The sequence below is a fragment of the Melanaphis sacchari genome, unplaced genomic scaffold, assembly GCF_002803265.2.
Source record: "Melanaphis sacchari strain LSU unplaced genomic scaffold, SCAv2.0 Contig178_pilon_pilon, whole genome shotgun sequence".
Taxonomy (NCBI): Eukaryota; Metazoa; Arthropoda; class Insecta; order Hemiptera; family Aphididae; genus Melanaphis; species Melanaphis sacchari.
Genome location: NW_020270843.1, coordinates 108,746 through 121,248, shown reverse-complemented (window position 1 = coordinate 121,248; position 12,503 = coordinate 108,746). Strand labels below are relative to the sequence as shown.

The following is a 12,503-nucleotide window of genomic DNA, read 5'->3' as shown; positions in this document are numbered from 1 at the left end:
CCTATGCATAGATTTTCAAGTGGAAACCCCGTAGATTTTCCTAATAATAAATAAAACGTCGTTATTATTAATTACATGGATACAGAAACTTACCTAATCACAATCATAATAATGTATAGGCCTAGGATTTATACGTATATTATTTTATTAAAATATGTTAGATAAAATGAACATAGAAATTACCAAAAATTTCTAAACTATATCATTATTTGAATATGAAATATTTTCTAACTTCAGAACATATAAAGTTAAAACTTTAAAGTTTAAAGATGTTAATTGACATTTAATTATAAATCCAAAAAAATTAACTAAAAAAAAAAAGACCTGAAAATGACAAAAAATGACTTAAAAAGTAAAAAAGCCATAAAATGCAAAAAATTTCAAAATAAATATTACTTATTTAGATTTACATGTTTATAAAACACATTTATGGCCAGAAGAGCATCGTCTAATAAATTCCAAAAAAAAAAAAAAAAAAAAATACAAAATGCATCAACTTCCGAGCCTTAATCATAATTCATATTCACCGCTATAACATTATAATTTAATAACTAATTATTAGAATACTTAGTCTATGCCCTATATTTTTCACGGTTAAATATATAGTTAAAGTTTGCAGTCGAAATTATGGTATAAATCACATCATTCGAGCTATATATTATGTAAGTACCTATTAAACTGCACTCGTAAAATACTATCGTTTTGAAATATCGTATGCTGGAGCATAATCACGGAAATTCAGAAAAGAACTATCGCTGTATTCATTCCCTCGAGAATCCGATCATTGTTCTTTCGAATATTGTTTTCAAATTCATTTGAATTAATTTCATACGATATACGTACGTCACATATCGTTTTCTTTCGTTATAAGTTTTACAATTTATTTATATAATATATGTACGATACATGCAGTTTAATATTCTATTGATAGTGCTTGGGTTGCAGTGCGGACGATATTTTATTTTATGCGTATAATTTTCATACGTTATTATATATACTAATCTCAAAGTATTGGTACTTATATAATATGGACGATTGACATCGCTACAGCATGTAAAAGTTTTCCGTTTCGTTTTAAAATCGTGTTAGTAAATCTTGTTATGTACCTGTATAATATAGTTCAAACACGACCAAAGATGTGGAATAATAATTGTACAAGAAAAAGTTTTTTCTCTCAATTTTTTTTTTTTCAACTCTTGATAATTTTAATTTTAAACGATAAATTTAATAAGCCCAAAGACGACGATAATATAATGTGACACCAATTTTTTTTTATCTTTTTTTTTTTAATAATATAATAATAACATTCACCTACCCCGCTAACCCGTAAACGACGTTTTATTATTATTACTCATAATTTACCCATATTATATCATACGAAAGACATATACAAAATATTATTATCATATCTTAATATTATATGGCGTATTTGGTATTCGATGTTCATCTGAATTAGTTTAAACATTTCAAGCCGAAAAGATTATTCACCCCTTATCTTGTCTTTTAATACCCCGAAATAACGAAAAGTAAATCAACACGTTTGATACAATACGAGTATAGTATTTATGTATATGTGTGTGTACAATATATATATATCATTTATATTATATAAATATTGTTTTCTATTATTAATATAACGGTGTGAAAATAATATTACGGCAAGACTAACTCGCGTGCCATTTACATAATGTACCAACAAGTGTGCGTTGAGATTATTTTGCTGTCTGTAGTATGCGTGTGTGCGTGTCATCATTTCACATTCATCATACACAATAATATAATAAAAAATCCGCGTCGTTACTCACACGTCAAACCTGACCCTTTTCACTGAAAAAACCATCATCATTTTTATTTCAACGCCCGCTTCGTCATATTATTCGTGTGGTGTGAGATGTGCTTATGTTTATCTTTAATATATATATATGTGTCTGTGTGTTATACTTAAATACTTACAATTTACTTGTATTCATTTTATTTTATATTAAAATGGTATAACACGCTATAGTCGAGGTGCCTGTCAATTTTTCGAAATGTCTTATTTCTTGTATAATTTGGAGTGTATGTCTTTATAAATACTGTATTGTGCAAAAACAAAAATAACCACTGTTTTTTAAATTATTATTTTTAACGAATCAACCGCTGTATTAATTTTGATTTCACAACTTACCGCATATTTTATAATTGGATGATTTTACTAAAATTTTAACGTAAATGAGTGTAAAAATATAAGTATCTAATAAATTGAAGTAACAGTTTTTTTTCCATACGCATTTAGAGCTTGTATAGAAAAGAGTGGTATTTGGAACTTCGGAAATACCTCATCTCACAAATCGCAATATCCATATTTCGTTCATCTAAACTTTAAACACTTTTCTAAATAAATAAGCTGTATTAGTTCGATTTTCGTGTTATCTTACCGAAAAGAAAACACTGCAGAGACAAATATAAAATTAGAATTATGGCTCACGAAGTTCAAAAAACCTAAGCAAATTATTTATTAATACTTCAAATTTTATAAAAAAAAATATTATTTTCAACAAATAGGAAATTCGACAGTGACGCAAATGAAATAAATTCTCAGGGGAAGTATTTATGTATGAATAATATATAACCTCTACAGGTTTTTGAAATAATCTCTTTCCATATTCGTGGTAAGTCAAATATTTTTTATTTGTATTTTATAAGAAGACTTACTACCTTCCGCCACCGTATCCACTATTTGCGCCACTATAGGTTTTGTGTTAAAGGATTAGCTTGTAAACATCAAACATGTACTATAAAATCTGCGAGCGAAAATCGATCGTCGATGTTCATTTTCAAATCAATAGTGTGACAAAAAAAAAAAAAAAAAATAGTAGGATGCCATTATTAAGATCTAAAAGAAAAAATGTGTTCAATAATACTACAAGGATTATAAAAAATATTATATTTCATACATTGAATCGTAGCAATACTCAGTTACTTCGAAGTAGCTGTTAACAAAGATTTTGTGAGTTAAATAACAATACAATGTGTCGAAAAATATCAACAAAAAAAATTGTAATTGCAATTATTATAATTATATTATGATGTGATTTGGCCTTTAAAGCAATCATTATTTATTTTTACATTTTCTTGTCGTCATTAACACATGCATACACATATGATGATTCTTTTACTGCAAATCTTTAAGCGATGTCTTGGAAATTCAAGAAACATATTTTGTAGACTTAAAAATCCATAATTTTATACATATTTTTTAAAATTCTTTATTTTTTAATCAACATATATTATTGGGTGTTAAGTTAATTTTTTTTTGAGGCTTGAAAATTTAACATCTCATGTTTTGAAATTAGTGTTCTTGTAATTTCTTATATCATAAAACAATGAATATTGTTAATATTATGTCCTATGTTAAAGAGATAAATCTTCCGAGACCATAGATAATAATATCATAATTTGCTTTCTCTCTTACACAAAATAGATCGTAATATTGTATGGTAGTATTGATAACATAGCCATGAGCTATTCATTATATCATTATGTGTGCTTAACTCTTTTGTTTGGTACCCACACCAATCAACATTTTATTAAATGGTTAAACAAAATTAATAATAAATATTTAAAGATCTTTTCATTTTAGTCTGGAGATGTTGTATCAATAAAATCGTTTATAGATAGACAAAGAGTAATATTTTCTTTATCTACAAATTTTACATGGGGTCGATTGACTCTCCTAATTTTTTATTTCAACTAACTTCATCTGTTCCATCCTTTAATTTTAGGTATTCGAGTACCTACTTTTAAAATAAAATTTCTAGCAACTAATATTGAGCATATAAGCCTTATTGATCGCGCTATGCACTATAATATTAATGATTTATCTGACGATGATTTATTTTTCAATTCTTTACCTTTTATATTAAGAAATTTTCATCTATAATTTAATCATTTTTCTTTTTTTGTTCGTATTGTTTATTCGTATAGTTTTACTCTGTATTCTTAATACTTAAAGCGTTGAAATTATAAATTAATAAGCAATTTATATCGTTTATTATGATTTACTAGTTATTGTTTTATATATTTATAAATAAATATTAGGTACATTAAATTATTCTTATTGTATTATATTTAGTTATAATTTTTTTAAGTGATACTATATATTGCTCGTATTATTATTTTAATGCAATATCACTGCAGAATATTAGTTAAAAAAAGTGACGGTTGACGTATTTATTATCATATTTTAGTGTATAGTAAAATGTATATTTAATGGTTTTTACTTTATAGATAACAAAAAAATTATTTTTCATCTATAATATAAACACTAATATCATAATATGCTCACAAATTGCCTTTTGCAAATCCCAGAAAGAGCCCATTTATATCACTTTAAAAGTTCTTTTTTATTTAATGAACTTACAATTTTATTGTTAATAAACTTCAAATTTTGTTTTCAAAAAACAGTATTGTATAATTAAAAAGTTATGTTCGAGTTCAAAAACCTTCATACTGGTGAAAAACAGATTTAAACTTAATAAGCAAATTAATTTATGTTTATATTATAATGATTTTAAATTGTAATTATATCATTTCACTAAGAAGTAAGATCTCAATCGTTTCTGTTGTGTAAGTATTTGTAGTCTGCACATGTCTATGTATCAATGTGTGAATGTGTCCATGTGTACGCGTTTTCTAAACTATACTATTAAATATGTGCATATACACAACAATATATTATGTTATTATACTTATACACCCTTTGTTTTCCCTATACCCTTAACTGTTAAGTTGTAGGTCCTCGTGTAAGTATATATATTTAATATTAATGTTATGCGTGTTGTTGTTTTTTTCACCCTCGAAAACAATAAAAAATAAATTACTATATAATTTAGTGTTTGAAATCGTGAAATATTGATATTTTTTCATAATATAGTTAAAAGTATTACAACCCTATAGGAATAAACATATATAAGTATCTTAACAGATAGTAGTAATTGAATAGGATATTATATTTTTTTATATGATGCCTACTTCAATATGAACACTGCAAACCAGAACAAAAAAAAAAATATGTTCCTTTATATAAAAATATTAGGTATTAGATATTACGAACGTATTTCCTGTGTAATATATTAACGGATAATTTACTGATAAATTACATTGTAAATGTATAAGTGTAATATTAAAAAAAAAAAAAAAATAGATATCAACACGATAATATTATTAGTATTATGATTTATAAATTACTTAATTTATGCTTATTCGTGTAAATTAAAAGAAAAAATTTCTATACCCTTAAAACATTTTAAATTTTATGAGTATCTATATAGTATTATTAAATTCATTCTTTTTATTAGTAACAACTAATAATATTAATTATATTATAAAGAGTGTCTTACCGTCGTTAACTCGTTTTTTCTAATTAATATTTTTAAAAATTCTTCCCAAATCGAAGATCTACGCATACTATAATATTATATTATTTTAAGTGTACAAACATTTTTCATTAAATTAATTGTTTTTTTTTCGCATTTTCTTGAAAAATAAACCTAATTACTGATTAAACGATTATTATTTTAAAAATTTATAATTACCAATGTTGTGTACCTGTATATATATAGTTTAACGTTCAGTCGGATATTAGCTGTTAGAAAGTTGATTCAGTGACGTGATGACCACGACAGTGAGACATTTTTATATTAAACTTTTATCATGTATAATAAACTTACATGTTGTTGACTTGGTGGATATTTTGTCATTGTGTTTTTATTACCTGTGTTTATAATATTACATGTTATTATTATTATTATTATTATTTATTCAAATCGAGGGCCGTTTTCAGTTTGTATGGATGGCGTTTTCCGTTGCCGTATTGCAACAACAGCACGGGCGAATCGTCCAGTAACGGAAACGGTTCTTCTTACACTTCCGACGTAGAGAAAGTCCCCTTGCCAGATATGAACTTTGTGTTGTAAGAAATGTGTTGTCTGTTTAATTAATTAATATTGTTGTTATTATTTAATTGATTTGGTTTGGTCGCTTGTATTTACCATTATATCAAAATCTTAATTACTAAATGCGTTATACTCTATATCTATACTTTCTGTACCTGCCTATAACCTATATAATTTTACTGTGATTTAATATATAATACTTAATGTTAGGTACTGTGTTTCTAGTTGCGGACAAATGAATTAAAATGACGCGAGTTACAAACACTAGATATTTAACCTATTGCAGGACTTTAATAGTACTTAAATATTATTTAACTAATAGGAAGGGGAATTATTTAAAATATAACTGTCTGAGGAAAACAGTCGTCATTCCACATAAGTAAGTAAATATTAAATGGAAAAAACATTAAAAACATAATACTATTAATTAAATAATAATTTGAATGTTTTTGAATTTATGATAATTATTTTTGAGATTTGATCTGAATAAATTTATATTTAGTAATTTCACCTCTCAGAAAATTGTAGATATTAAACTCAGTCGATAGTATATAAATAACTTATATTAGGTATATTAACTTAACATCCAGAGTTATAATGTCAAAATCGAAACATATACTCGCCACTGTTATGTCGAAAATAATGATTAGAAATGACCTAGGGAATTTTGTCCGCAACTATAGTAATTATGCAGCCTATAATATTATTATTATATTACATCTAATCTTTTTCTTCCTCTCTTTCTCACTCTCTCTCTCTTATCTTCCTTCCCTCCCGTTTGTGTTGTGTGTGTGCCGCCTTGTTTTTTTTTTTTTTTTTTTTTTTTTTATAATATATATTTAAGTTATTACAATAATATTATTGTACAAATTCTTCTATTTTGTGTGCGTTGTGTGAGCGATTTTCATTTTTTTTTTATTTTGTTTTCATTCGTCGTGCATCTACATATTCATACGATCACAAATACAAATATTTGCTGCGTGTTTAGAGACTGATAAGCAACTAATTTGAACGATAAACGACTTGATCCGAAACGATGCTATTATAATAACACCTATATTATGTTTGTATCGGTAACGTCATAACTCATAATCTGCACTTTCCGTAGATCTCGCTGCTATGTAATAATATGCTATTATACTGTTATCTTCTATGTACGCCTGCTGCAGCTAACACGTCATGTGCGCGTTTAACATAATAATAATATAGTTTATTATATTATATAATGACAATATAAATTTGAATAATTTTGTACACTTCATATGATGTGAACGGCTTTGGTTTAACACCCTATTTATAGAACTGTTCAGTACGTAGGTACCTAACCTACCTGCAATGTAGCGACGAACTGTTCGCGCTCTTCAAAGGTCGCGCGTCTGTCGTATGCGGCGACCAACATAATATTATTATTTTATACATACGCGCATATATTATATATTATAACAACACTGCTATAATGCCATGTATTATAAAGTATACATAACATAATATAAGCTTTTAAGTTGTTTTAGTATTATATATATATTATAATAATATACACTTTAGCCAATTACCTGTCTGCTGCAGACTGACTCGCTTTAAATTAATTTTTTCCGCTTGTGCAAAATGTAAAAAAACGTTCGGTGTTTTTTTTTCCGAACATATACCAACTTGTATACATCTCTACTATATTTACATCTCATACGATGTAGAATATAATATTATATACGTGAACATTAAATAAATAATGTATAAATTATTATGAATTTATACATAAGTATATATGTACGGTAATACCATAGGTCAGTGGTGACGTAAACTTAGGTGCTCTGTGAGAGATTCTTTGTGTATACATAATGCTTTTTTAACCTCAATGATGTGGTTTATGAAAAAATCACTTCGTACGAATGGAAAAACACAATAGCCCACCCTGTATAAATATAATTTTAATTTTAAAATTTAAAAGCTAATTTTTACCACTGATTAATATATGTATATACTAAGCAGTTATGTCTACACATTAGCGAGGGGTTATAGCGTAGAAAAGTCTAGCTTGATAAATCTGACAAATCCCTCAAATAAGAGCAATACAATTTTGGCAGATTGTTGCGTGCCAATATCAGATCCAGATCCAAGGTGTTATTAAAATGAAATTCACAACTCTTAAATACAATAATGTTTATTCTGTATAAATAAAATACATGTAACTGTTACAAAAAGTGGCTGAGTGTCGTGAAGTTGCTCAGGTCTTCGTAGCTCTGGTACATCTGCCCCTGTTGGTTTTCGGACTCCCTTATATACAAGAAAATCTCTTGTTGTTGTAATCGTCAATCTTCCAATTTAGATTAGTTCTTGGAATTGTTTTCACATTTGAAACAACAATCTCCAGGATGTTATCGTCCTTACTGGCAATTCTTGTAAATGCAAAACGACCTCGCCTAACAACTACTATTTTGATTTATTATGATGTTTTTACAAAATATGAATCTAATATTTCGTATACATTATAATTATTAGATCACATATATATTTATATTACTATTGCTAACACCTATAGGAATATTACACATTATATTATATATTAGCATATCTCGTAGCTCATAAACATTATATTATGATATATTTATATTATTAGTATATCTCGTAGCCCATAACAAGATTTTCAAACATAAATATTTAAATAATTTGAAAAATATTTTTATTAACATTAATACTAAACTGGAAATGAATAATCAGGTTTATATAATAAATAACTTACAAGATCTAGTTGCAAAAATAAATAATATATTTTCAAAATCTTATTAGCTAAACTTAAATTAATTAATTAAATATTTTAATTTCTAACTTTTCTTTAGTTCTTCTTTGATTGTCTTAATAAATATGATCATATTTATAGCAATCATCTTGGTTAATCATTGTGTTTTCAAACAATGTTATACACCTACTTGTATGTATTTTCAATGAGAAAAGCTAACTTTTGATTTTTTTTTTTTTTTTTTTTTTTTTATTCGATACCTCACATTTTTACTAGTGCTCATATTTTTGATTTTATTATGTTAACTAGCTTAATATGGGCAGTCGTTAAGTAAAATTAAAAAAATAATACTCGTAAAAATTGTACAGCTATGCAATATCACAAAATTAGTGGAAAAAAAAATAATAACATACGTACTACATATAGTGTTAGGAAGTTTATATCTACCTAAGTACTCAGCGTTTACAGTTATGACAAATAAAAACATTTTTGACTGGTATGAGTGACGTTAAAATAATCGCCTTGTATAATATACACAATATAAATTCTAAATTAAAACAACATAATTACAACGCATTATAATATATGCACGTAATAGATACGACGCTTATAAACATAATATAATTTTGGTTGTTGTAACACAACTTAGGTACATGCAGTTTGTTGTAAACATTAATAATTATGTATAACACAAAGAAAAAAGTTCGCGCCACCACCACCTAGTAGTATTATAACTATACGTACATTATATATATAAATAATGTTAATATATTATATAGTATAATATATATATAGTACTTATACACGCATTGTATATACAGAGTGACTTACCAAGCACGCTCAACCCTTTTACTTCTTCAATAACACAGTTATAAAAAATCTGATTTTTTTTCTTAAATTTTTAAATCTATTTTAAAACCGTATTTTTAAATTATTTTAATGATGACACAAATTTACATTTTCTTATTTGCTTTTGAATAAAAAATTATTTAGCCTATAATTTATCTAAAAATGTTGATGCATAACATTCAAAATTTGAATGATTAATTTTCGAATTATTTAACTTAATGTACTTTATCCTACTAAAGATAATGTATATCCATATTAATGGGTATGAAAAATATGGAGGCTATGGTAACTTATAAGAATAGTTTAAGTACCTATAATAAATATAATAAATATTATATCTACTTAATACTTTTTTTTAACCATTTTTAAAGAATTTCATCCTTAAAATAAATAAAACGTTTTAATGATTGAAAAACTACTTGTTGGAATTTTGAATTATGTAAGTACACCAATATTTAAAAATAATACATTTACGCAAAATAATTTATAGTAAAAGAGGGGGTTCTCATTTAAAAAACTGTATCGCCCAGATGGTGTTCCAAAATAGTATAAACTTAAACGTATATAGTCTTTAAATTTATTTAAAAATTCCAAGTACCAGAATTTGATTAAATTCATTATTAAATGAAAAAATAAGGGTTTAATATGCTAGCTAAATTACTCTGTGTATATATTATGCATACATAATGGTACGATACCGTCTTATACGACATGATATAAACGATTATTTTGAAAATAAATTCATATAATATTACATTTATGTGTTATTTTTCCAGCGAGGGCAAAGAATTGTTGACCAACGGCAACACCTATCAAAGCAATAATTTGCGTATAGAACCTACCGAAATGTGAGTATATGAAAACGGCATTCAAAAGTAAAATCGATAAACCCTTACCTAACCTAAACTTACCTCCTCGACGGGGTTCTGAGTCTAGTATTCAAATAGACGTATATTTGATCATGTATCTCAGTCATACCGCCTCGTGTTCACTCCCACCCCCTTAAAATATACTCATACATTATGTGGGATCGTCCACTATACCACAGAGGTAGGCTCGCCATAGATTATTTTTTTACAACAAATGATGTTTGTATGCCATCGTTAAATTTTTGTTATTGTTGTTTTCATTTATAAATTACAATTTAATAGTTCAAAAAAATTTTAGCCTGGAACGACGAATTGAAAAGTAATTCATTGCATGCATATTATACGTAATATTTATATCGAGCAAATCGCCCAATTACGCTTATTGAACTTGAAAATTCTGTCGGAAATTGCCCAATCTTTTTTTATGAAAATAATAACCAGAAGTTCGTCTGTTAAAATCTAGCTCGGATTTCATATCAATTATTTTTCGGCTGACCAGTGAAACTAATTTGAAACTCGAGTGGTTTTTCACTATACGTACCTATACATTATAACATATTGTATTATTTTGCACCTCTTTCCAATAATACGTGCCCGTAACAAAAATCGACCGCTCGGAGCCGATGAATCTAGCCACCGTAATAAATTAACAGTAATAATAATAACATGATTAAACCGCCCGTTTTTTGTTCGAATTTTGCAGGCTGAAAAAGGACACCGAGGTGGAGTACGACGTCAAACGGTCCGTGTCGCAGACCCGTTTCGTCGGCAAGGATTCTGCCGTTTAAAAACGGACTCCCGCAAACTAAATCAATCCGACGACAATGACACGTTTGCACGATACTACACGCGTATTCCGCATAAAAAGGCACATTACGGCGGCAGCAGTGTACGCGGAGTGACTTTTTCACGACTGACAAATATATTTTGAAAAACAAAATTCATAACATTAATAATATAATATATTATTATGATAAACGCTATTATATAATATTATTGTGACTGGGGTGTTTAATTTTAATTGTACGCAAAACGATTCGAATTTGACCGACTACGTTTCGCGCCGCTCTAGCATTTATTTTATGTAACTATTATTATTATTATTATTACCGTAGCGTTTTATACTACCTAGCAACTATACTATATATAAGTACTATTATACTGCTACTACATAATATTTTTATTATCATCATTATTATATTATATACATTTTACTTTTATTATTATTACTATACAATGTTTACTATATTACAATATAATGTAATATTATTACTTGCCTACTACTGATATCGTACATAATATTATAATACTTATATACCGCTACTATACCGTGTAACGCATTCGTGTCGTGAACCCCTCCCAACGTCCCGATTTGTAGATAATATTTTCAATGTTATATTTTTAAGTGTTTAATATTAAGGATTTTAATTATTACTATTATTATTTCATTTTATAGATTATATTATGTTGTATAATATGATAATAATTAGGTATGCCGTATTATAACGTTATTTCGAACGAACTTTTATCGAACAATACTCTGAGAACTATCACAATATAATAAACTTTTTTAGTGTCATCCACTAATAGAATTCAATATCATTCCAAACCATTTTCGATTCCAAAACAAAAAAAAATAATAATAATAATAATAAAAACACATTTGCTTATGCAATAGAGTGCATGATTTTAAACTATTTAAGTATAAATACGTCATCATAAAAGTATTTTCTCTGTACGTGTACACTAACAGTGTGTAACCAAAACTATGTGGCACATAAGTACACTTTGCAGGATTTTATTCAAATTCGTTCGTTTTTGTCGGTCGAATCTCGGTTTTTAAAAAAAAAAAAAAAAACCATATTACCTAATATTAAGCGAATTTTTAATTTTTGCTTTTACAACGGACGCTATCCGCCCAACGTTTCGGTTGTTTGATGCTGCTTTGTACTTAATAATAATATGCATATGTTGTGTAAAAATTATATTATAATATTATGTCTTAAAACTATTTTCGTATTATTGTGTAACGATCGTTTGATTTGATGGGTTTTTTTTTATCATTATCATTACTATTTCTTAAATTTGTTCCTACGTACATAATTTTTTACTTTT

The 12,503-nt window shown here is 26.7% G+C and overlaps 1 protein-coding gene across 2 annotated transcripts in view; it reads left to right on the top strand.

Moving 5' to 3' along the window:
• The window catches only part of LOC112592555 (fasciclin-2), a 151,126-nt gene extending 139,571 nt beyond the window's left edge, over positions 1-11,555 (top strand). Inside the window, exons 13-15 of one of the 2 annotated variants that reach the window (XM_025336654.1) lie at positions 5,825-5,953; positions 10,296-10,367; positions 11,092-11,555. In XM_025336654.1, the coding sequence (XP_025192439.1) occupies positions 5,825-5,953; positions 10,296-10,367; positions 11,092-11,176 (286 nt within the window). In that variant the 3' untranslated portion in view covers positions 11,177-11,555. The remainder of the gene's footprint in view (positions 1-5,824; positions 5,954-10,295; positions 10,368-11,091) is intronic. The other variant, XM_025336655.1, reaches the window with a different exon arrangement.
• The last annotated feature ends 948 nt before the right edge of the window (positions 11,556-12,503 follow it).